The sequence below is a fragment of the Ruditapes philippinarum genome, unplaced genomic scaffold (assembly GCF_026571515.1).
Source record: "Ruditapes philippinarum isolate M1 unplaced genomic scaffold, ASM2657151v2 ctg10135_1_1_1_1, whole genome shotgun sequence".
NCBI classification, from domain to species: domain Eukaryota; kingdom Metazoa; phylum Mollusca; class Bivalvia; order Venerida; family Veneridae; genus Ruditapes; species Ruditapes philippinarum.
Window position 1 is genome coordinate 6,336 of NW_026857184.1, and position 27,388 is coordinate 33,723.

General features: G+C 32.7%; 1 protein-coding gene across 1 annotated transcript; it reads left to right on the forward strand.

The window, feature by feature from the left end:
• Positions 1-2,123: 2,123 nt before the first annotated feature.
• Positions 2,124-27,217, forward strand: LOC132749015 (AP-3 complex subunit beta-2-like; the record flags this gene model as incomplete). The annotated part of the gene is given in 10 exon segments (XM_060738682.1): positions 2,124-2,305; positions 12,469-12,544; positions 15,107-15,181; positions 16,371-16,466; positions 17,175-17,335; positions 18,338-18,404; positions 23,978-24,160; positions 25,270-25,458; positions 26,305-26,402; positions 27,028-27,217. Coding segments are annotated over 10 exon segments (1,266 nt in total), but the record flags the coding sequence as incomplete, so codon positions are not given.
• Between the last annotated feature and the right edge of the window lie 171 nt (positions 27,218-27,388).

The window sequence follows — 27,388 nt, forward strand, 5'->3', positions numbered from 1 at the left end:
TACAGCTAAGATATTTAGCATGAAACATGTTTTAATGGGTGTCTACCAAGTTTGTTCAAATAAAAGCCCTGGGGTCAAAATTGGCCCCGCCCAGGGGGTCATTGATTTTCCCTATATGAATATAGTAAAAACATAAAAATCTTCTTTTAAAGAACTCAAAGAGCTATGGCTAAGATATTTAGCATCAAACATGTTCTAATAGGTGTCTACCAAGTTTGTTCAAATAAAAGCCCTGGGGTCAAAATTGGCCCCGCCCCAGGGGGGGTCATTGATTTTCCCTATATGCATATAGTAAAAACTTAAAAAATCTTCTTTTAAAGAACCAAAAGAGTTAAAGCTAAGATATTAAGCATGAAACATGTTCTAATAAGTGTCTACCAAGTTTGTTCAAATAAAAGCCCTGGGGTCAAAATTGGCCCCGCCCTGGGGGGTCATTGATTTTCCCTATATGCATATAGTAAAAATTTCAAAAATCTTCTTTTAAAGAACCAAAAGAGCTAGAGCTTAGATTTTTAGCATGAAACATGTTCTAATAGGTGTCTACAAAGTTTGTTCAAATAAAAGCCCTGGGGTCAAAATTGGCCCTGCCCCGGGGGGTCATTGATTTTCCCTATATGCATATAGTAAAAACTTAAAAAATCTTCTTTTAAAGAGCTCAAAGAGCTATGGCTAAGATATTTAGCATCAAACATGTTCTAATAGGTGTCTACCAAGTTTGTTCAAATAAAAGCCCTTGGGTCAAAATTGGCACCGCCCCAGGGGTCATTGATTTTCCTTATATGTGTATAGCAAAAACTTCGTCCGTCCGTCTGTAAACTTTTACTTTAAATGACATCTCCCCATAAACCACTAAGCCAATTTCATCCAAACTTCACAGGAATGTTCCTTTGGTGGTCACCTTTAAAAATTGTTCAAAGAATTTAATTCCATGCAGAACTCTGGTTGCCATAGCAACCGAAAGAAAAATCTTAAAATATCTTCTTTGAAAAAAAACCAAATAGCTAGGGTTAAGATATTAAGCATGAAACATCTTTTAGTGAGTGTCTACAAAGTTTGTTCAAATAAAAGACCTGGGGTCAAAATTGGCCCCACCCCGGGGGTCATTGATTTTCTTTATATGTGTATAGCAAAAACTTAAAAATCTTCTTTGAAAAAACCCAAATAGCTAGAGTTTAGATATTAAGCATGAAACATCTTCTAGTAAGTGTCTACAAAGTTTGTTCAAATAATAGCCCTGGGGTCAAAACTGGCCCAGTCCCAGGGGTGTCATTGTTTTTAACTATATGTGTATAGTAAAAACTTAAAAAAAATCTTCTTTCAATAAAGCCCAATGAGCTAGAGCTTAGATGTTTAGCATGAAACATCTTCTTATGGGTGTCTACCGAGTTTGTGCAAATAAAAGCACTTGGGTTAAATTGGCTCTGCAACGTTGGGGGGGGGGGGTGGGGGGCCTATATACAGGTGAGCGACCTCAGGGCCATCATGGCCCTCTTGTTTTTATCTATATGTACATACTTTTCTTATCCTTTTGTATAACGCCATTGAATATGTATATAGAAATAGGCGTTTAATTAAATAAAACAGTTTCAGTTTTCAGTTGTTTTTTTTGTAATATTTAAAAAAAAGGAAAATAACACCTTTTAACCAAAGGGACCCGGCACAGTGTTGGGATAGTGTAAAAAAAGTAATTATAGAAAAAAATATTATACTTTATATATAATATATAGACTATATATACAATATATATTAAAAAAAACAAAACTTTTTTACACTATCCCAACACTGTGCTGGGTCCCTGTGCTTTTAACTAATTTTCAACTGGGACCAAAATATCTTAAGTATTTCATTTCCAATTTTTTAACCAATTAACATCATAAATCACTCATTATGATAACAATTTGAATATATTTGTCTCCAAAACAAATATGCCTGGAAATTTTTTCCTTATTTAGGTGCCTCATAAATAGCGATGTGCGTGTGTGTGTGTGTGTGTGTGTGCGTGTGTGTGTGTGTGTGCCTACGAATATTACACAGCTAACAATTAGTGTTGTATGACCGTACAAAATTAATTTAGCGTCACTATGCCGTTTAATGAAAAGGACAATGACCAAAGTATTCCAAATATTACAGGAAGTAGAATTTTTTGACAGCTGGCGGTGTCGGTTTTGATAAGAATGGCAGGTAACGGCGGGTTTCAAGCTTCGGGAGGTTACAATGACAGGCCTCCGTCTTCTACTGGCAGCGGAGAACCAGATGTGGGTGTTGATCCTGCAAGCAGTAGTTTCTTTAACAACGAGTTTAAACGGTATACATTTCACTGCTTTGTTAAAAAGTGGGTGGGGTATGAATTTGATTCCTTGTGAGTTGGTCTATCCAAATCAGCTTATAATACTCCCAGCTGTAACAGCGCAATCAATAAAACCATGGTTTTTACTATAGTGTTTAGTGTACTTTTATGATTTTTTCACTTATCTTTTGTTCGGGACAGACAAAGAAATCAGGTGACTGTACGTCTGTGTAGAAATTAGTCCTAATTATAAGACCTATATGTAACCTATTTCATATTTATCATTCATTAATCTGATATTTTACATTTTCCATGTTACGTTAGGTCTTAACAGATCTTTGCAAAATCGTGTAGCAAAAAATTGACATTAGACATCAATTTAGATCTAATGAATTTAAACGATTAAAACAGCGTGTATTTACATTAAATTTAACATATTTATGAACAAAACAAAAAAATAAATACCTTTTAACAAAATAATTGAACTGTCACATCTGAAAAGTTATTAGCTCGACTATTCGCAGAATAATCGAGCTAATGCAGTCACCCATTTGTCGGCGTCTGCGTCCCTGTGGTTAAGTTTGTGTTTGTAAGCTGGTATCTCAATAACTACTGAAGGGAATGGATTGAAACTTCACACACTTGTTCTCTGTGATTATCTAAGATGATTGGCACAAGTCCCATAACTCTGATTTGCTTTTTTACATAATTATGCCCCTTTTTCGACTTAGAAATTCTTGGTTAAGTTTTTGTATCATTATGTAAGCTGGTATCTCCATAACTACTGAAGGGAATGGATTGAAACTTCACACACTTGTTCTCTGTGATTTTCTAAGATGATTGGCACAAGTCCCATAACTCTGATTTGCTTTTTTACATAATTATGCCCCTTTTTTGACTTAGAAATTCTTGGTTAAGTTTTTATAAATAAGCTGGTATCTTCATATCTACTGAAGGGAATGGATTGAAACTTCACACACTTGTTCTCTGTGATTATCTAAGATGATTGGCACAAGTCCCATAACTCTGATTTGCTTTTTTACATAATTATGCTCCTTTTTCGACTTAGAAATTCTTGGTTCGGTTTTTGTATGTAAGCTGGTATCTCCATAACTACTGAAGGGAATGGATTGAAACTTCACACACTTGTTCTCTGTGATTTTCTAAGATGATTGGCACAAGTCCCATAACTCTGTTTGCTTTTTTACATAATTATGCTCCTTTTTCGACTTAGAAATTCTTGGTTAAGTTTTTGTGTGTAAGCTTGTATCTCCATAACTACTAAAGGGAATGTATTAAAACTTGAAGGGTTTGTACCTTTTCGGACAATTTTATGTATTCATATAGGTAAGCATTATTATACTCAATGAAACACCCTTGTGACAAATTTTCGAATAGTAGAGCGTTATTGTCCTCCGACAGTTCTTGTTATTTAATCCACTCATTTAATTAAATTCCTTGTACAGCCGATATACAAATGGCCGTCATACAGTGCGCGAAATCTGATTGGCTAATTCAAATGCAAGCGTTTAAATGAGTCCAGAAGTTTCTAACGGAATATTTTTTCAACGAAATAATTGCCCATAAACCGTCCGTGTGTTCGAAAATATTTTTCCGTACAAAAAATTGAAATCAATCTGTAAAACGCTTTACTTAACCAGTATGGCCGATGAGCAAAATAGACTGATATTTATATTTTATTTTTAATTGATAAGTACATTGTTTGAAAGTTTTTGGTAATGATAGACCATGCAATTGAAAGAACAGAAGATAAGCTTTTGAATAAAGTTTGAAAGGCAAGTCAACAGCCATTTTTTTTAATTTTTCAAAATGCTACGCGTTTATGAGCAATAACTATTAGACGTCAGACTTGACCAACATAAAACTAAACAAGCCTGTAACGTCTAATCTATTGGACTAGGTAGAAATAAAAATCTGAAATGATCTCCTTTGCAGCAAGAAATAAATAAATTTTTATGCAATCTTATTGTCAAGTTAATATTTACCAGGCCATCCTTAAAAAAATGTTTGTTTGCAGTAACCCGACCCAGAATTTCCAAGGTGGGTAGGTAGGTGGATTTTTTTTTTTTTATTGAACTGTACTCCCAAATAAACATGGAATTTCAAAATGCTGGACAATATATGCTCGGTTACACGACTTACCGGAATCGGCCGAATAACCGGAATCGACCGGAATCAGCGGTGAATTACCGGAATCGACCTGTAACTTTGTAATAATTAAACTTTTTAAAGTTTTTTCTTGCAATTTTATAAAATATAAACAATATCAATGATTTATGAAAAGATTTTTATAAATAAAATCGCTTTTGATTAATTTATCAAGAGATCTAATATCGACGAGCTACTGCCAAACTGCCCGTGACCGGAATCGGCCTGTTATTTCGTTGTTTATGCAACTTTTAATGTTCCTTTTGCATGTTTTTATAAAACCTAAATATTATCATTAATCTTCCTAGAGATTGTGAAAAAATCGCTTTTAAATAATGATAATAATAAACAAATATTTATGATCAGCGAAAACGGGCAAACTGCCGAAATCGGCAAAGGATTACTGAAATCGGCCTGTAATTTGCTTATCTATATACTTTAAACAAAATGTTTGCACCCTTGATTATAAATAAACAATAGCAATGATATGTAATCAGATTATTGTCAATAAAATCACTTTTTATTAATTTAACAAGATATTTAATATCGGCGAGTTACTGCAATACTGTCGGAATCGGCGAAGGATTACCGGAATTGACGTATAATTTAGTCTATTGTACTTTTTTACGTTTTTGTTGCATAACTTGCATTGTTAATATTCATCTTATAAAATATAAATATTATGAAAGATATTTGAAAGTTTCTTTCTTTCTTTTATTTTGTAAATTTCAATTCGCCTTTGGTTAATAAAGCAAGATCGGCGAGTTACATATACTGTCATACAGCCGAAATAGGCGAATGATTACCGGAATCGGCCTGTATTATTGTAATTTATGGACTTTGCAAGAAAAAAATGCAAACAATATAATAGATATCTAAAAAGATTTCTGTAAATGAACAATCCTTATTAAATAATAAGCTAGAGATCTAAGGTTGGCGAATTACTGCCATATCGCATAATAATATGCAGTGCCAGGGCCATCGGACAATTACCGGAATCGGCCTGTTTTTCCCCACCAATATTTCAACGTTTGAAAAATAACCTTGACTTATTTTATTAAATACAAACAATTTAAAAGATTTTTATAATGTTTATTGTAAAGAAGCAAAAGATTTATGAAAAATTGCTGTTATAAATAATAAAAAGATTAATATTGAAGATCGGCAAAAAACGGGAAACCTGTCGGAATAGGCGATGGATTACCGGAATCGACCTGTAATTTGATTATTTGTGAACTTTTTAAATACTTCTTTTGCATGTTTTTATAAGATATAACCATTTTCAACGATATTCATTTTTGTAAGTAAATTTGCTTTTGATTAGTAAAACAAGAGACCTAAGATCGGCGAATTACTGTCATACTGCCGATATAGGGGAAGGATGGGCGTGATCAGCCTGTATATTATAGTTATTTTTATGTTATTTTATTGAATGAAAAAAATATAATTGATATAAAAAGATTTTTTTAGAAATAAAGGTCACTTCTTATTATAAACTGGATATCTAAGATAGACTAATTACTATCATAGTGCCTGTATTAACAGGTAAATACCGGAATTAGTCTGTTATTTTGTTATATTTCAGAGTTTTAAAAATATCTTGCCATATTTTATTAAATACAAACAATTCAAATGATATTTGATAACATTTATTGCAATTGCTATTGCATAATAAACAAGGTGATCTATGATTTCTTCCATACTACCGAATCGACGAGCGATTACCGGAATCGGCTTCACTTCGTCTAGGATTACGAATTTACTGGAATCGGTTCTAATTTTGTTATGAATGTGAACTCAATATTATTATTATCATTTATTTTTGCATGTATTTACAAACATAATCATTGATCTTTTATGGAATAATGCAATATCGTCTTTAAATTATATTTTTTCAGGACATTGCTAACAGAGGCTTGTTTGAAATGACGGATAACAATAGGTCAGTTTAGCCTTTCTTTATGTTTGCATTACTCAATTCTTGATTTCATAAAGTAGTCGATTTATAATTACATGCAATAATTTTTATTTGAATCTTTATTTAAACAATACAAACCTCATAAAATATTCACATGAAATCAATGTTTTACCAGGCAGTTAAATCGTACTTACTTGACAGTTCATACATACATTCATATACATCACATTAAAAAACTATTGTGTGCTTATTTGGGATGTTCGCGGAAAATGTCATTATTAATTCAGTGTCATAAGCCAGAGACATAGATAACTACATGTATATATCATAGTCCTTTACTTAAAAGATCTTCTTCCATTTTTAGCTCACCTGTCACAAAGTGACAGGGTGAGCTTTTGTGATCGCTTTTTGTCCGGCGTCCGTCCGGCCGTCGTCCGTCCGTCCGTAAACTTTTGCTTTAAATGACATCTCCTCATAAACCACTGAGCCAATTTCATCCAAACTTCACAGGAATGTTCCTTTGGTGGTCACCTTTAAAAATTGTTCAAAGAATTAAATTCCATGCAGAACTCTGGTTGCCATGGCAACCAAAAGAAAAAACTTTAAATATCTTCTTTTAAAAAATCATAAGAGCTAGAGCTTAGATATTTGGCATGAAACATCTTCTAGTGAGTGTCTACCAAGTTTGTTCAAATAAAAGCCCTGGGGTCAAAATTGGCCCCGCCCCAGGGGGGCATTGATTTTCCCTATATGCATATAGTAAAAACTTAAAAAATCTTCTTTTAAAGAACCGTAAGAGCTAGAGCTTAGATATTTGGCATGAAACATCTTCTAGTGAGTGTCTACCAAGTTTGTTCAAATAAAAGCCCTGGGGTCAAAATTGGCCCCGCCCCTGGGGGTCATTGATTTTCCCTATATGCATATAGTAAAAACTTAAAAAATCTTCTTTTAAAGAACCATAAGAGCTAGAGCTTAGATATTTGGCATGAAACATCTTCTAGTGAATGTCTACCAAGTTTGTTCAAATAAAAGCCCTAGGGTCAAAATTGACCCCGCCCCAGGGGGTCATAGATTTTCCCTATATGCATATAGTAAAAACTTAAAAAATCTTCTTTTAAAGAACCCAAAGAGCTAGAGCTAAGATATTTAGCATGAAACATCTTCTAATGAGTGTCTACCAAGTTTGTTCAAATAAAAGCCCTGGGGTCAAAATTGGCCCCGCCCCAGGGGGTCATTGATTTTCCCTATATGCATATAGTAAAAACTAAAAAAATCTTCTTTTAGAGAACTCAAAGAGCTAGAGCTAAGATATTCAGCATGAAACATGTTCTAATGGGTGTCTACCAAGTATGTTCAAATAAAAGCCCTGGGGTCAAAACTGGCCCCGCCCGGGGGGGGAGGTCATTGATTTTCCTTATATGTGTATAGCAAAAAGTTAAAAATCTTCTTTGGAAAAACCCAAATAGCTAGAGTTTAGATATTAAGCATGAAACATCTTTAAGTAAATATCTACAAAGTTTGTTAAAATAAACGCCCGGGGGTCAAAACTGGCCCTGCCCCAGGGGTGTCATTGTTTTTAACTATATGTGTATAGTAAAAACTTTAAAAATCTTCTTTTAAAAAAGCCAATGAGCTAGAACTTAGATGTTTAGCATGAAACATCTTCTTATGGGTGTCTACCAAGTCTGTTCAAATAAACAAATAAAAGCCCTTGGGTAAAAAGTGGCCCGGGGGTGGGGGGGCCTATATACAGGTGAGCGACCTCAGGGCCATCATGGCCCTCTTGTTTATTAATAATAACATGGGTCAAACGGTTAGATATTATGCTAAACTTTGAAAAGAATCTTAAGATCTATACAGGGTGTTTATATTGTTGTTTCGTTTTTACATTGACTAAATCTTAAGTCTTTAAAAATTATGAAGTTCAATAAATCCTATGACTTAATTCATCTACAGCTTGCTGAACAACAGGCATTCTCTAACAGATAGTCTCTCCCACTATGAAATATATCAGCATACCGTATATTGGCACCCCACTGATTTGTAGTATAACACACTTCCCAATACACAGCTCCCAATATACAGCTCGTTTACTTCCAATAAAGTGACAGTATCATCTGTGCGTATATAGTTAACACACATATCTCACTGTTTTATACGTTACGGGTATATATGATTTGTTTACTATTTAAGACTAAATAATCTATGTTTCAACGATTGACTTATTCGCAATCTTTGTAATATTTTTATGGTGCACCAATAACGCAAATGACGACAATTGATTTGATACTCCAGAATGACCATGAACTGTCAAGTAAGTACGATTTAACTGCCTGGTAAAACATTGATTTCATGTGAATATTTTATGAGGTTTGTATTGTTTAAATAAAGATTCAAATAAAAATTATTGCATGTAATTATAAATCGACTACTTTATGAAATCAAGAATTGAGTAATGCAAACATAAAGAAAGGCTAAACTGACCTATTGTTATCCGTCATTTCAAACAAGCCTCTGTTAGCAATGTCCTGAAAAAATATAATTTAAAGACGATATTGCATTATTCCATAAAAGATCAATGATTATGTTTGTAAATACATGCAAAAATAAATGATAATAATAATATTGAGTTCACATTCATAACAAAATTAGAACCGATTCCAGTAAATTCGTAATCCTAGACGAAGTGAAGCCGATTCCGGTAATCGCTCGTCGATTCGGTAGTATGGAAGAAATCATAGATCACCTTGTTTATTATGCAATAGCAATTGCAATAAATGTTATCAAATATCATTTGAATTGTTTGTATTTAATAAAATATGGCAAGATATTTTTTTAAAACGCTGAAATATAACAAAATAACAGACTAATTCCGGTATTTACCTGTTAATACAGGCACTATGATAGTAATTAGTCTATCTTAGATATCCAGTTTATAATAAGAAGTGACCTTTATTTCTAAAAAAATCTTTTTATATCAATTATATTTTTTTCATTCAATAAAATAACATAAAAATAACTATAATATACAGGCTGATCACGCCCATCCTTCCCCTATATCGACAGAATGACAGTAATTCGCCGATCTTAGGTCTCTAGTTTTATTAATCAAAAGCTAATTTATTTACAAAAATGAATATCCTTGAAAATGTTTATATCTTATATAAAACATGCAAAAGAAATATTCAAAAAGTTCACAAATAACCAAATTACAGGTCGATTCCGGTAATCTATCGCCTATTCCGACAGGTTTCCCGTTTTTGCCGATCTTCAATTTGTATCTTTTTATTATTTATAACAGCAATTTTTCATAAATCTTTTGCTTCTTTTCAATAAACATTATAAAAATCTTTTAAATTGTTTGTATTTAATAAAATAAGTCAAGGTTATTTTTCAAACGTTGAAATATTGGTGGGGAAAAACAGACCGATTCCGGTAATTGTCCGATAGCCCTTGCACTGCATATAATTATGCGATATGGCAGTAATTCGCCGACCTTAGATCTCTAGCTTATTATTTAATAATGATTCTTCATTTACAGAAATCTTTTTAGATATCTATTATATTGTTTGCAATTTTCTGGCAAAGTCCATAAATTACAATAATACAGGCCGATTCCGGTAATCATTGGCCTATTTCGGCTGTATGACAGTATATGTAACTCGCCGATCTTCGATTTCTTGCTTTATTAACCAAAGGCGAATTGAAATTTACAAAATAAAAGAAAGAAAGAAACTTTCAAATATCTTTCATAATATTTATATTTTATAAGATGAATATTAACAATGCAACAAAAACGTAAAAAAGTACAATAGACTAAATTATACGTCGATTCCGGTAATCCTTCGCCGATTCCGACAGTATGGCAGTAACTCGCCGATATTAAATATCTTGTTTAATTAATAAAAAGTGATTTTATTGACAATAATCTGATTACATATCATTGCTATTGTTTATTTATAAGCAAGGGTGCAAACATAATTTGTTTAAAGTATATAGATAAGCAAATTACAGGCCGATTTCGGTAATCCTTTGCCGATTCCGGCAGTTTGCACGTTTTCGCAGATCATAAATATTTGTTTATTATTATCATTATTTAAAAGCGATTTTTTTTCACAATCTCTAGGAAGATTAATGATAATATTTAGGTTTTATAAAAACATGCAAAAGGAACATTAAAAGTTGCATAAAAAACGAAATAACAGGCCGATTCCGGTCACGGGCAGTTTGGCAATAGCTCGTTGATATTAGATCTCTTGATAAATTAATCAAAAGCGATTTTATTTACAAAAATCTTTTCATAAATCATTGATATTGTTTATATCTTATAAAATTGCAAGAAAAAACTTTAAAAGTTTAATTATTACAAAGTTACAGGTCGATTCCGGTAATTCACCACCGATTCCGGTCGATTTCGGTAATTCGGCCGATTCCGGTAAGTCGTGTAACCCATATATGCTTTGATAATCTGGTAACAATTAATAAATTGATAACTGAACTCTAATTTAATAAGACCTACATTTTATTTCTTCTATTAACCTTTAAAGAACGAAAACAAAGCACAAGGCATAGTTTTCTGATTCAAAAAAAATAATTTTTTATCCAGACCATGAAAAAAAATTTGAGTAGGGGCAAATTTTGTGAGTCGGTCGCGTTACTGCAAACAAACATTTTTTTAAGTATGGCCCCATGATGATAATCCTCAGACAGTATAGCAATGTACAGGAAATGGTGACAGAAATCGTTTAATTGGTAAATGTAAGTGAAGTTAATAATTTAGATGAATTAAAAGTTTAGTTATGTACCCCCAGAAGATTTCTGAGCGAAGGTGTCAAAAACTGTAAGCAATTGGATCAATGTTTCAGCTATTTTTACAAAACGAAAATTATTGAAATAGCTAAATGTCCATTCAGACATAGCTTTATGCTGTTCTGTAACAAATTGAATTTACAAAGTCTTGTTACTTTAAAAAAAGATAGATAGATGACATATAAGTATTTCATGTGTTTTCAATGACATACTCACATAAGAAAACTGGAAACCATGCAAATACAAATGTATTTGGGGATATTAATAAAATGTGTACTGTACTATAATGATAAATATATGTGGGAAGTTGGGAACATGATTCGAATGTGCCCATCAGTGGTTTAAAAATTCGCATTTAATACACACCCCAAAGTATCGGCTGTGTTTCTTGTTTTCATTCATGGCTTTTAAACATATCAAATACAATGTATGTTTCTTCAAACAGTCTACTTTGTCCATTTTCCACTTGCTCTGTCAGATGAGCAGACATACATGTGAACACTCCCATTTTTAGGGGGAGACTCCCACTTTCTGCAGTCATATTTTCAAAGATTTTTCTTAAAATAAGGGGTATTTTCACAAATCAAAGGAATCTCCCTTTTTTGTTGTCAGAACTTCCTTCTTTGTTCAAACAGTCTACTTTGTCCATTTCCCACTTGCTCTGTTTATTGCAAATTCTAAAATCTCCCTCTTTTTGAAGAAAAATCTCCCACTTGATCATTGGAAAAAGTTCACATGTATGTGAGCAGACCTTTTTGTCCTTGTCAATACTTAAACATTATATGTAAATATTAGAGGTTGAATGGAAGTTTCTAAATGTGTATATAATTCATTAAGTAATTAACACTGTCAAACTTTATTTCAATATCCTCACAAATACATTACATCACCTTACTGCTGTAACAGGTTAACTCCTTACATAATTTAAAATTTAAAAAAGTTATGCCATTACTGCACAAAGGTTACAAATAAGTCTTTCTTATTAACCAGGTTTTCAACAAAATCCGGTTATTTCTTTTTAAAATACATGGAAGGGCATGTTGCAGGACCTATCTATAGATAAATGAATTATATCATGACAAAACCAACATAGTGCGTTTGGGACCAGCATTTGCGCAGTCTGATCAGAATCCATGCTGTTTGCTTACAAACCCTATTACAAGTAGAGAAACTGATAGCGAACAGCATGGATCCTGATCAGACTGCTGGTCGCAAACCCATTATGTTGGTTTTGTCATGACGCGGCTCATATCATGTTTTTTTTTTCTTGTATTATAAATTGCAGTCATGAAGATCTGAAGATAATGCTGGATAGTAACAAAGATTCACAGAAACTTGATGCTATGAAGAGAATTATTGGAGTAAGTATGAAAATCAGGGATTATCCTGAGTTTAAAAAAATATGAATTAAAAAAAATCCCCTAAGGATTGCCAATGAAATTCTCTGAAATGCTCTGTGTTGAATTTTAGGCTGTCATTTTTCACAAATGATTAAGAATATTTTCTAAGTTTTTAGGTAGCCCAAAATACATTGAGACAGTCATTTTGGTCTCAAACTGCCTCCTTGTGACAATCAATGCCAGGGCCAAAAAACCTTTCTTTGTAGAGGCCAAATATAGGCTGCTTCCCCAATCAAACTAGCCTCTTTTTTACCACAGTTTGGTCCTCAAAATTCCCCAGTCTTTTGAAATTTCCCATAGAATTTACAACAAAATTAAATGATCTTGTTGAAATAAGGTTTTTTATTGTCTTATATCCCAGTGCTTTTTGCTTTTCTATTCTCAAGAACTTGTTAAAAGTTTGTGTTAAATTTGAGACCCCTTTTCCCAAAGTATGCCGAAATAATGCATATTTTCCCCCAAGAAAAAAGCTGAGGCCCCTTCCCAAAAAATGGTGTTTTGGCTCCTCTGAATGCTAAATTGCTTGTGATATTTCTAATAACACTTAAATTTCTTTATCCATGGCGGAAATTTTATTGATGAATTGATGCAATGTTGTTTGTTATTCCTAGTATCAGATCAGGGCCAAAACACCTTTTTTGGGGAAGGGGCCTTAGCCTTTTACTTGGGGAAAATAAGCGCGATTTTTGCATATTTGGGGAAAAATTGGGCTGTTTCATAATCGTCAAGAAAAGGATATATAACATTAATATGGAAAAATAATTAAACAACATAGACTCTCTTATAACTAAAAAAACCAATTTTATTCATTGATTCTTGATTTATAATAACATTTCCCTATTCTTTCTTGATTTAAACTCATCCACCAGAGCGTTCTCTGATCTCTCGGACTCCGTTTTATCAACAATGACAACATCATCAACAGCACATACACTTGGGGTTATTATAGATGTTGAAATATGAATTTTTTTCAAAACGGCTTATATTAAGTTTTTTTGATATATATGATCAGTACATGTGCTGGGATTGACAAATATGCATTTTATTTGGATTTTAAAGGCGTTTTGAGCTCCAAACCCCAAGTGTTTGTGATCAACAGTGGTTGAAAAAGTACACTTCTCTCTATCTCAATGACTTTAGATCTATTGGTATCTGAAGGTGTATCTGATACTTTACTTGATTCACTTACGTTTTTCTTTAGAAAAAAAGCCGTGATATTTTTGGTATTTTTGGAGTCGGACAATTTAATTTTTTTGTGTAATATGTCCAGTTATGCGACATTTTTAACTTTGCCGTAAAGCAAAAAATTTAGTTACAGTTCTACTAATGAAAACGATTTAAGTACTCGAAATTATTAGTTAAACTTCGTACAATAACTTACCTTTGTAGCGGTAAAATAACTGTAAATATCTTTTTACATCTAAAGATAGATTTTCGGTTTTTTACTAGAGTTAAGGTCATCTATTTTTAGCTTTTGAAAAAGTACAGCGTCATGTTTCGCGAGACAATGAAATGTTAACAACTATTATGCATACCCCTCTAGGGTATAATACAGTATATTGCGTCATGCCTAGCGAGTCAATGAAATTCTATACGATCAATGTGCACACCCCTCTAAGCGGATATTAATAGGTCACGGTTTATTTTTACATACAGGGATTTCATGTTTTCAACGCTGTTCGGAAGAAAGATTGAAGAAATCTTGAATATTTTCCTTTTTTTTCTGTTAATTCAGTTCTTAATTCTGCAGGGGATTTTCAAGCGATTGGGGAAATTTTAAGACCAAATTGGGGAAAAAAAGAGGCTAGTTTGGTTGGGGAAGTAGCCGATATTCGGCGTCTTTAAAGAAGGGTTTTTTGGCCCTGCAGATGTTTGTATATTTAAAAATTTGGGTTTTCAAAAGCTATGAGATTTTTCATGTATCCCATTCAATATGTAATACACTGAATGATATTTTAGTAATTTTACAACTAAATATTTCAATAAACTTTAAATATTATATTACATACTTTATGGGTTAAAACAATATTTTACAACTTAAACTTTCGATCAGCATTAAATATGTATGTTACATATTCTTTAGATAAATCAGTGTAATATTTCATCACATTTGAATTGTGAAAATACCAGTCATTTCTCCATATGATAAAAAATGTATAAACAATAATCATCTATATTTTTTCTTAAAAAAGTTCAAATTTAATTTTTTTCATAGCTGTGGGCTATTGTTCTTTCACGAGTTATATGAGCTGTGCCATAACAAAACCAACATAGTGGATTTGCAACCAGCATGGATCCAGACCAGCCTGCGCATCCGCGCAGTCTAATCAGGATCCATGCTGTTCGCTTACAAAGCCTATTATAAGTAGAGAAACTGATAGCAAACAGCATGGATCCTGATCAGACTGCGCGGATGAGCAGGCTGGTCTGGATCCATGCTGGTCGCAAACCCATTATGTTGATTTTGTCATGGCACTGCTCATCTGTAGTATTATTGTATCGTGTATTTGGATTTTTATTCAGATGGTGGCTAAAGGCAAGGATGCCTCAGACTTATTCCCTGCAGTGGTGAAGAATGTGGTCTGTAAAAATCTAGAGGTAAGTTTATAGCCATCCTTTACCACATCATTTTAGGGGTCATAACAAACACTAATGGGCTGATTTTGACTTACTTGCCTGTTTTTATCTGAAGCATTTCTTAACTTGTCCGTCTGATATTTATATAGTAAAATCTTGAAAATTGCAACATGCCTCTACAGGCTGTGGGACAACGTGGGCAATATGGACAATTGATTTTGCTACCCCTGTTAAGGGGTGATAACAAATGTTAATGGTATATTGACAGAAAGAATGTGTTATTCTATTTCAGTAAATTATATAAAATGATAATATAATAATATAATAAAGCCATCAAAACATATTGTAAAAATATATGAGCCGCGGCACAATAAAACCAACATAATGGCTTTGCGACCAGCATAGATCCAGACCAGCCTGCGCATCTGCGCAGTCTGATCAGGATCCATGCTGTTTGCTATCATTTTCTTTACTTATTATAGGGTTTGTAAGTGAACAGCATGGATCCTGATCAGACTGGGCAGATGCTCAGACTGGTCTGGATCCATGCTGGTCGCAAACCCATTATGTTGGTTTTGTTGTGACGTGGCTCATTATTATAGATATGATAGATTTCTCTATTATCACCTCCACGGTAATCATTATTATTTTACTATTCTTCAGCAAATTTAAACATTTTTCATATCTTGTATCTGCATTTACATTCTCTTTATTAATATCTAGAATTTAAAAAAAAAGTGGTGGCTTAATAATCTTGTATTACAAATTTGTCAATTTTAATAATAAACTTATTAAAATAATGATTAGAAATGATTCTTGTCACACTCGCATCAACAAAATATTTTATAAATAGCACATGTCTCTCAGGGTAAAAGTGCATATTAGCAATCCCAGAACTGTATGAACTATAAAAAAATAATATGAGCAACCGGACAATATTAGCAACCGGATAATATAAGCAATCGGAGAATTGTATGCTATATTACCTTGAGAGACGTGCTAGTTTCTTAATCATACCGAACTAACATTTCAATGTATTTTTCCACAGCTATGCATTATTACTTGGAGAGCAATTCGTCACTGATTTTTTTTTCATACTTATGCAGGGGAGAGAACTAAAATATTTCATTTTCTTAAGTCAGTATAGATTACTTGCCCTTGGGAAATATTGCCAAAAAAATCTATAACCATTCTTTTTTAATAACGTCAGGTGAAGAAGCTTGTGTATGTGTACCTGACAAGGTACGCCGAGGAACAGCAAGACCTTGCCCTCCTATCTATCAGTACATTCCAAAGAGCTCTCAAGGTAACAAGTGTTCTGACATATTTTATAAACGCAGAAGTATTTAAAGGCCCATTAGGCCTCAGAAATCCATATATGCCTTATTACCATTGATTCGTGACTTCCCATCAATTTATGACTTTAATAAACTGTTAACTAAGAAGTATTTTGTGTTCTATATAAAATACTAATTCACAATAATTATACCGATTGCAAACAAAGCAAAGATAGTTCATCTATATGGCAAATGAGTATATTTTGAAAACTGTAACAAGATACCAAAAATTTAATGTTCTTGTGAAATAAAAAAACGATAGCATTTCTGAGGCATAAAGGGCCTTTAAGCAAATACATATAAATATTCATTCTTGTAGACAAAATATTTGTCTATTGATATCATACTTACCTTTCTAAACATGTTAAATGGACATGTCTTGCGTAAAGTTATAATTTTTTTACTGCCACTATTTTAATGCGATCTGGTCAGGCTGTATGTATTTTCAGATTACGTCTTTGACTTCATTTTAAATTCAGGTCACTGGTCAGTTTGTAAAGAAATTTTTAAAAAAAGATTTTTGTACATGAAATAGGAATTTGAAAGAAATAAAATCCTAATATTGTATACTTGGGTAAAGACAATTGTGAGTATACAGTGACTTTGTGTCACAAATTAAACGTTTGTAAGATAAGGTATAATTGACATTATAGATAAATATGTATTTTTCAACACAGGATCCAAACCAGTTGATAAGAGCAAGTGCCCTGCGTGTATTGTCTAGTATAAGAGTACAAATGATCGCCCCAATTATGATGTTGTCAATTAAAGAAGCTGTGATGGACATGTCGCCGTATGTCAGGAAAACTGCGGCTCATGGTATCCCTAAACTATACAGGTAATACTTTGAGATGTTAGGGAGTATCATACTGGCTGAAAAATGTTAACATCATCTGATATTTGGCCAATGACCTTTAATGTAATATGTTGAGAATTATTTCAAGTATATTCACCCCAAATTTGTCTGAACATGTTTATAAGTATGAGAGATTGGTTCATGAAGAAAAACATTTGATTATGGTTTATACAGATGTTGTTGTAGTCTTTATTGTCTCAAAAGTATCTTCCGACTAATTTCATGCAAATTTAAACAACAGTTACTGTTCAATTGAATAAACTTAATAATAATGAGCAGCATCAGACTGTGCGGATGCGCAGGCTGGTCTAGATCCATGCTGGTGGCAAACGCATTATGTTGGTTCTGTTATGACGCGGCTCATATATGTTTACAACTAATTTCATATAAATTAACAACTTCGATTAAATGAATAGGGATACCATAAACCTGGACGTATGTACAATAAGGCCCCCACTGTTACATGTTTAAACGGATTCTTAACGATTTTCATTTGTAAACAGTTAAGATACTTTTACCGTTTAATCGAAATAACCATATTGTCTTACAAATTATCTTAATCATTGACTGTAATCATGGATTTTATCTATTCTAATTGGTTTATTCCAAAGTAAAAATGGAAACTGGGTGTTTAAAACCCTCCACACAGCATCACCGTGCAATAATCGTTTGTGACGTAATACATTTTTGGTAAAGATGATTAATTGATCTTTTAAATAGCGAAATGGGGACAATGCAGAAAATATGTGCAGACTCAATCGTGATGAGTCCTGAACATTATTTACTTGTACATGTATTTAAAATATAAAGTAAGTAATCATTTGGCGACTCAAATACATGGTGTGGTATAGTACATAGAAGTACCACCGTTTAAACGGTATCGTGTAAATGTTTACAAAAAATTGTTAGCGTGGGAGCCTTAATGTACACAGGTCTTACATATAGATTAAATATTTTATTTACAGTGAGACTTTTCTGTTTCAGCATTGATCCAGAGTTGAAAGATCAGCTCATTGAAGTGATTGAGAAGCTTCTGGCAGATAAAACTACTGTAAATATTTATTTCTTTATAATAAACTCTATGTTTTTAGTCAGTTCTCATCAGGGTGCCCTCTCGAGCCTGAAAAAATGCACAGAGGGACACCTGAAATCTTGCTCCACCTATACTTCAGTCTTGCGAGATATCAATTTTCCAATGTTGCGAGTAGAAAAATACATAGCCTCAGAAAGCTACTACAACATTATTTTCCTTTTATTATAAACCTTTTAGTTTTATTCAGAGAAAGTGAAATGTAGTTGTCAAGAAATAAATTCATGTCTGACGGATGAATATGTAATTCTTGCAAAATTTTGGTACCCGTTTCCAAATGCAATGTTTTTATATATACAAAGCTGAGATCGGAACCAATGTTAAAAATAGTCTGACACTTCCATATATGGTACTGTATTTGTCACTAACATAATATGGAAATTTCTATCCATTGAAGCGTATTTGCGCTTCAAGATTTTTGTGTATTTTAGGGAGAAAATTTGTAGGTATATAATAAGACTTTTACAGAGTTTGGTGCAACTTAAAAACCCAACCAACAAAGCAAACAATTCAATGCTCAAAAACAGATTTATTTTTGTTACTATTTAACTTTACTTTAGGCTGTAAATAAAGAACAATTTAAGGCTTTAGAAAAAAATATTGAGCAGAAGTGTAAGAAAAAGGGACTTTGCATAGAAATGAAATAAAATTGTTGGTAAATTTTTGGAAAGTGATATAAATTATTGTAGCCAGCAGTATGTATCAGTTGTACTTGATGAAGACATTTTCAGTCTTTTACACATTTTGCTGTTTATTTCTCAGAAGTGGTGCATCAAAAACATCTGATAAATACAACAATTTTTAGAGTTAATCAAACCTTACCACCCTAAATATCTTAAATGGACTCTTCCATCTTTCACTTTGGACAAGACCATCCTCGAGATTTTTAAGGATTTTACTCTAAAGTGTCTACTTTTCTTGTGAAAGCAAATTTTGATTTCTCTATGGTAAATTTCTGTTGTTTATTTTCCGTAGCCATTGCCGAAGTACTCTTCATTTGAAGATGATCGGGAGAAAGCACATGTCATGTTTCTTAAATATACATGAGGTTCTCGGGGTCGTTTCATGATTATTTTACAAAGCTGGATCACTCTACAAGATGTAACAGTTTAGTTGCAATGCATGATAGAAAACTTTAAAAGAATGAATAATAAGCAACAAGAACACCGAGTCACATGGAGTAGACTTACTTTTAGCTGAATAGAATCCCTATGAACTTTATAAATGTCACGACAAATTCGCATTCTGAAGATTCCTTCATTGCCAGTTTCTATCCAGTTCCGTAGATCCCAATTTTTTACTTTAAAACTCATGCTATATGACATGACTCCTACATTTTTGGTGATCCAGACTTTTTAAACTGATAATCTGTCCCATTATTAAAACATTGTTCAATTTGTGGAGCTATCTGGGTGAGCAAATGAAATATGTAAATGAAACACATCATAATTCAGCATGTTCCAAATCCATAATTCAAGAACAGCCCATCAATTTTAGTTGTCAACATCTCAATAGTTATGGATTTCTGACGAAAAAACTTTATTATGTCAACAACAATTTACGAAATATATGACAAAAATGCCTCGCGCTTTTATAGATGATTCCAGTTGCGGCATTGACAGAGGGCGGTTAGGCATATGTAACCTCAAACAGATAATTTTAAGCATTGAGATAAATTTGTCTTGATGGCATTTGAAATAATTTTTGTATACCCAGATTTTGCAACTTAACTGTAAAAATTACACTTTCAATTCATATATTAATATTATTTAAAATATTTAATTTTAAACACACTTAATGACATGAATCTACAACAGCACAATACTTCTTCCATTTCATATAACATTTGTTTTGATTTTATGTTTTTTAAACAATTTTATATATTTCTCAGAAATAATTTCCCTACATATTATCTCGTTATTCAAGACATCTGTAAATCCTTCTCTTTTAGCTACAAAATATACAATATGCGGTATTTTTTCTCCCGCAAAAAATATGCTAGATCTATCGTTTTTTCACTGAATATTTTCAAATTTTAGGAAGGCTTAAATTATTGAGAACGTCACTTGGTGTTTCTCTTTGACTCGATCTACCCTTAGTATTAACAAAGTAATTATATGTAACACTTTGAATCTACAAAAAAAACACTTATTGTCGCTTATTGAACACTCCAATTCAAACTTACTCTTAATAATATCAAATAACTGCCGGTATTTCTGGACATTTTGTTTAATTGTGAGACGGAAAGTTAAATCTGTATTTACGAGCTTAAAGTGTATATGCCTACGTTTGATTGCTCAAACTAGAAAGCATGTTATTATATTCTTATAATTTACATTTTCCTCGAACACGAGTCTGTGTTCTCTCGTTAGCGAGGGAGTTAGTTAAAGTAGACACTGTGGTAACAGGCAAACCAATGTTGAACGTGTAGTGAGTCAGTTTTCCTTTCTTTATATTTTTTGTCAGATTTGCATGATAATGTAGTATTTGTTGGTGATTTCTTGTGAAAGTTGAAACCTACGGAAAGTTTAAGCGCAAGAACATCGCACCCGAAATAAGAAGGGTAACATATTTTTGTATCCCATCGAACCTGGTCAATTTATTTATTTTAGAATAGACGTGATACACACAGAATTCAGACAACTACAGAATTATGTAAATCAAACATTAATTAGCGAAGAACCATTTTTTAGCTCGACTATTCGAAGAATATGAGAGCTATTGTAGTCGCCCGGCGTCGGCGTCGGCGTCGGCGTCAGCGTCCGCGTCGGCGTCTGCGTTGGTTAAAGTTTTTTGTAAAGTCAAATATCTCAATTATTACTTGAGATATTCAATTGAAACTTACAATACTTATTTATAGTAACAAGGTACATCAGATTGACAAGTTGGATAACTCTGCCTACAATATTGACAGAATTATGCCCCTTTTTAACTTAGAAATTTTGGTTAAAGTTTTTTGTAAAGTCAAATATCTCAATTATTACTTGAGATATTCAATTGAAACTTACAATACTTATTTATAGTAACAAGGTACATCAGATTGACAAGTTGGATAACTCTGCCTACAATATTGACAGAATTATGCCCCTTTTTAACTTAGAAATTTTGGTTAAAGTTTTTTTGTAAAGTCAAATATCTCAATTATTGCTTGATATATTCAATTGAAACTTACAATACCTATTTATAGTAACAAGGTACATCAGATTGACAAGTTGGATAACTCTGCCTACAATATTGACAGAATTATGCCCCTTTTTAACTTAGAAATTTTGGTTTAAGTTTTTTGTAAATTCAAATATCTCAATTATTGCTCGAGATATTCAATTGAAACTTACAATACCTATTTATAGTAACAAGGTACATCAGATTGACAAGTTGGATAACTCTGCCTACAATATTGACAGAATTATGCCCCTTTTTAACTTAGAAATTTTGGTTTAAGTTTTTTGTAAATTCAAATATCTCAATTATTGCTCGAGATATTCAATTGAAACTTACAATACCTATTTATAGTAACAAGGTACATCAGATTGACAAGTTGGATAACTCTGCCTACAATATTGACAGAATTATGCCCCTTTTTAACTTAGAAATTTTGGTTAAAGTTTTTTGTAAAGTCAAATATCTCAATTATTGCTTGAGATATTCAATTGAAACTTACAATACTTATTTATAGTAACAAGGTACATCAGATTGACAAGTTGGATAACTCTGCCTACAATATTGACAGAATAATGCCCTTTGGAACTTAGAAATTTTGGTTAAAGTGTTTTTGTTAAGTCAAATATCTGAATTATTGCTTGAGATATTCAATTGAAATTTAAAATACTTTTTTATAGTAACAATGTACATCAGTTTGCAAAATTGCATAACTCTGCCTGCAATATTTGCAGAATTATTTGCCCCTTTGAAACTTAGAAATTTTGGTTAAAGGTCTTCAAAGATATTTACTTGAAACTTTACACATGCACTTAGGGTCATAATTGGAGGCTGATTCATATCCCCTTTTCTACTTAGTCTCTTGGTTAATGTTTACATGCAAGTTTTACATATCTCAATAACTATTAAAGATATTTATTTAAAACTTCACATATGCATTTAGGGTCATAATTGTAGGTCACTGACAAAGATCCATAATTCTATCTTGCATTTAGGCTGATTTTTCTCCCCTTTTTCAACTTAGAAATTCATGGTAAAGTTTTGCTTGTAAGCTGTTATCTCAATAACTACTGAAGGGTTTGTGCCTTTTTTGGGACAATTTTATGCATTCATAATAATAAAGCAGTGATTTACTTGATAAAACATCTTAATAAAAAGCCTGTGTACCTTTTCTGTCAAATTTATGTATTCATAGGTAATTAGTATTATTATACTCAATAAAACACCCTTGTGACATTACCTTCCGAATAGTCAAGCCAATACTGTATAATTAGACTCTCTCTAAGGCCTATAACATGAATTTATAAAAAAAAATTAGCCCTTTTGTGAACTTAAAAAATTTAACATTATCAAGGCTCTTTTACTATCAAGCACTTAGAATAGTCGAGCGTGCTGTCCTACAGACAGCTCTTGTTATAGTCTCCGCTCCCCTACGACGCGTTGCGGTATTCAAGATAAGCGCTTGATTAAACAGCTATCTAATCAAATCACTTATTGTTCTTTTTCTCTTAAAATATATAAAATACGAGAGTATAGCATGGTAATTAATTAATTTGTGTGTTAGAATTTATAAAGCTTACTGATATTTTCACTTCAAATGATTTTGATTATTTTAAATAATGGTTTGCTAGTAAAATTGCCGTTTTAACACCAACTTTGTTGTCATGTTTCATTTTAATGATAACATTTAGATATTGATCAGTAAGTAAATAAGAATAATATTTTTTTTTTATAATCACCAGTTTCATTTTACGCTAATTGTGAGACGAACCCTAACTGACGTGTATATGGGCGCCTCCATTTTGAAATAGACGTCACGTCAGATTACAACGCAAGTCAACGGGAAAAAATATAATTTTTACATTTTGACCATATTACTGACTTCATGAAAAAAATGAAAAACATGCCTAGAGATATTGACGTCAGGGTTAACATGACATTAATTTAAATGATTTTACTATTATATTAAATAAAAAATGGAATGTTCAAATTTGATGGGACAGACTATAGTAATATTCTGACTGAATAGTAAACAGTTCTGACCATGATCAGATGTGCATAGAAGTGCTGGCTGAATTTGATCTGCAGTGGATGCATAGGTAGAATCAGTTGCTGCTATTTGACTAAAGGTTAAATTTTGATAACTTTAATTTTAAGGGGAGCGGTGGCCTAGTGATTAAGGTGTCTGCCTCTCAACCAAGAGATCATGGGTTCGAGCCCTACTCAGGTCACGACTATGTTTCTTCATATGACACCAGTACTGGTTGGTTCCAGGAAGTGGCCTCAAAAGTGATTAATATAAGTTGCAAGAACTTGCTTGGCAATGGAACTTAAATAAATATGTTTAAACCAACAAATAACTTTTTTTTTTAAAGCTGGTTGCTGGCAGTGCGATACAGGCATTTGAGGAAGTGTGCCCGGAGCGTACCGACCTTATACATAAGAACTATCGTAAGTTGTGTAACCTGCTGGTAGATGTGGAGGAATGGGGACAAGTTGTCATCATCAACATGTTGACTCGTTACGTCAGGTCACAGTTCATTAACCCCAATGATGATGTAAGCCATTTTATCATGGTATATCTATACCTTTCAATTAATGCCATTTTATCATGTTATATCTATACCTTTTTATTATCACCATTTATTGACAAATCTGCCTTTTTTTCTAACTTTAAAGCATGATCAGCTGTAAAAATCAAGTCCTGGATTGGATACTTTGACATTCCTAACATTAAAAGTAAAAATATATGATAATTGGGAAGTTTTAGTCAATTTTGAGTGCACTGTTGTAGAATAATGAATGGTAAGAGTTCAAATGTGCAGGAATATAATCACAAAGGCTTGAGTGATTAATTACAAAGCATTTGAACCATAAACCATGCATTATTATACTGTAATGCAAGAAATATTAATATTTATTTCCATTCTAACATGCTATCAAAATAAGAATTGATAAAACTTTGTTTACTACAGTAATGTAGAAGTTATTTTCCTGACAACGTCATATGACGTGTCAGCATTCGTTTTTTATGCTTTACATATATTGCGTAATAATGCATTTAATTGTCTTATCTGTTTGGTTAGGGAATAGTGTGCAGCATGTAAGAATGATTGTTAAACCAACTTTCTTAATATATCTAGGACATTAGACTTTTGTGTAAAATTTTAGCATTTACATGGTTTAGTGCTTGTGGCTCATGTCGAACCTAAATAGGAATGATTTGTAAGTGTCTTTTTAATGTATTGTAACCTATATAACTAGCTCAACCAAGCTAAAGTGGTTCTTAGCAAGTCCCAAATTATATCCACAAACAGAAAAGCATATAATTGGCTGCGTGGCCGAATGGTTTATGTGTTGAACTAGTAATCTAAGGAATGCTGGCGGCGTAAGTTCTAACCTCATAAAGGCCAGACTGTTGTTTCAGTGAGCAAGAGTCACTACTACACTCATTGTTTATTACTTGTTGGTTCCAGGAACAGATTTGAGCGTGTTTCAATAAGCTTATTGCTTCCAGTACAATCAAACTAAACTAAAAGGAAAAGCAGCTGTATTGTTATCATTTGTTACAAATTAAGGGAATTTTTTTTTTGCTTTAATGGTCCCACTGAGCTTTAAAAACTTTGTAGAATGAATAAAACAATAAATTTTTAACATCTTTGTACAGAATGTTGGGGATGAGGTGGACAAACCATTTTACGAGTCAGAGAAGGACAGTAATGAAGATGAAGATGATGATGATGACGATGATGATAAGGCCAAGGCTAAAACAAAACCTAGACAATATATCATGGACTCTGATCATAGGCTTATTCTAAGACAGTGTAAACCCTTGTTGAACAGCAGAAATGCTGCTGTAAGTATTGTTTACCATTTCAATTAGAGATTATAAATAAATAGTAAAAAATAAGTAGTCAACTGCAAAAATTCACTTTAATATACCAACCTTTCGGCTGAACAGCTTTCTTCAGGGTACATAAATCAATAATAAACAAAAAGGAGGAATATTATGTCAGCATCGGAGATTACAAATACAAAGAATCAGAAAAATAAACATGCAGTAATTAAAGAGAAAAATGATAAAAGTTTTCCTTAATAGATATATACAAAATTATACTTCGGTGCATTGATCTAAATCTGTACATTACAAAACACGACAAAATGTAAAAGGTAACCATACAGTTAATTGTGATACATGTATAATAAACAGATGAAATCTTTTAAAATTAAATCCTTTAAAATTTTCATTAGAAAGGCCAATTTACAGTAATATCAACATAAAAAGCTTCATGAAAACCGTCCATATGAGCCGCGTCACGAAAAAACCAACATAGTGGGTTTGCGACCAGCATGGATCCAGACCAGCCTGCGCATCCGTGCAGTCTGATCAGGATCCATGCTGTTCGCTATCAGTTTCTCTACTTGTTATAGGGTTTGTAAGCGAACAGCATGGATCCTGATCAGACTGAGCAGATGCGCAGGCTGGTCTGGATCCATGCTGGTCGCAAAAACATTATGTTGGTTTTGTTATGGCGCGGCTCATATGTCAAAAACTTTGAGAGAAGTATTGATTGCTTGTGTTTTACTATTTGACAAAAATGTTACCTTAGTGCAGTAACGGGTTATCCCCTATTAACTTTAAATTGGATTTAATTTTTTAATGCAGGATATGTTAAACTAATGTATACTGACATTATTTCAGGTTGTGATGGCCGTAGCTCAGTTGTACCACCATTGTGCACCAAGGTCGGAGGTGTCCACGGTTGCCAGGTCTCTCATTCGACTCCTCAGATCTCACACGTAAGTTACTGCGAATTCACTTATATTCGTGGGCATGAAATTTCGTGGTTTTATCAAAATGGGAATTTTCGTGGGTTCTTAAATTCATGGATTTTCAATTTCTTGAAAAAAATAATAACCTAACGCAAAGTAATCTTACACTTAATCGCAGCGCATTTTACTTACCGCGTGTACATTATCTTTACGTATCACATAGCGCTTCAATAAATTCATTACACAAAAATCGGCGGAAAAAGCGCTGATGCATGTTTGTAATATATAGAATAGAGACATAGAAAGAAGTATTTATTGGGATAAAATTTCGTTGGATCTTAAATTTGTGGATTGACCTACCCACGAAAACCACGAAAATTCGTGCCCCACAAATAATAATGATTTTACAGTATTACTCCAAATGTTACATTTAGAAAATTTTAAAACATAAACATTCAAATGAATTGAGCATATTTACAATAAATGTATTAGTAAAACTATATCATATATAACAATATGGAAGTTATAGCGTTTTGTTCTTGTTTAATTTTTTTGAAATTTTTTTTAATAAGATTATCATATAGAAAAAATGCCCATTTAAATATACAAAGCTTACAAAAAGTTCACCAACATTTACTTCTATTTATTTCAGAGAAGTACAGTATGTGGTGTTAAGTAACATAGCAACGATGTCGTTGAAACAGAAGGGAATGTTTGAGCCGTTCTTGAAGAGTTTTTACGTAAGATCTAATGATGCCACCCATATCAAACTTCTGAAGTTGGAAATCTTGACGACTTTAGCCACAGAGACTAACATTGCTACAATACTTAGAGAACTACAGGTACGACAATTTATCCTGCTACTGTCTATAACATCAGCTGGATAAAGCCTTGCCGGATAAACTTATCTATCTCCAGTCTTTACGTCCCATGATGACGACGCATGTTTAGCAGCAAAACAAAACTTCATATTGATGCTATTTAATCGGGGAAAAAGAAGAATGAAACCATTT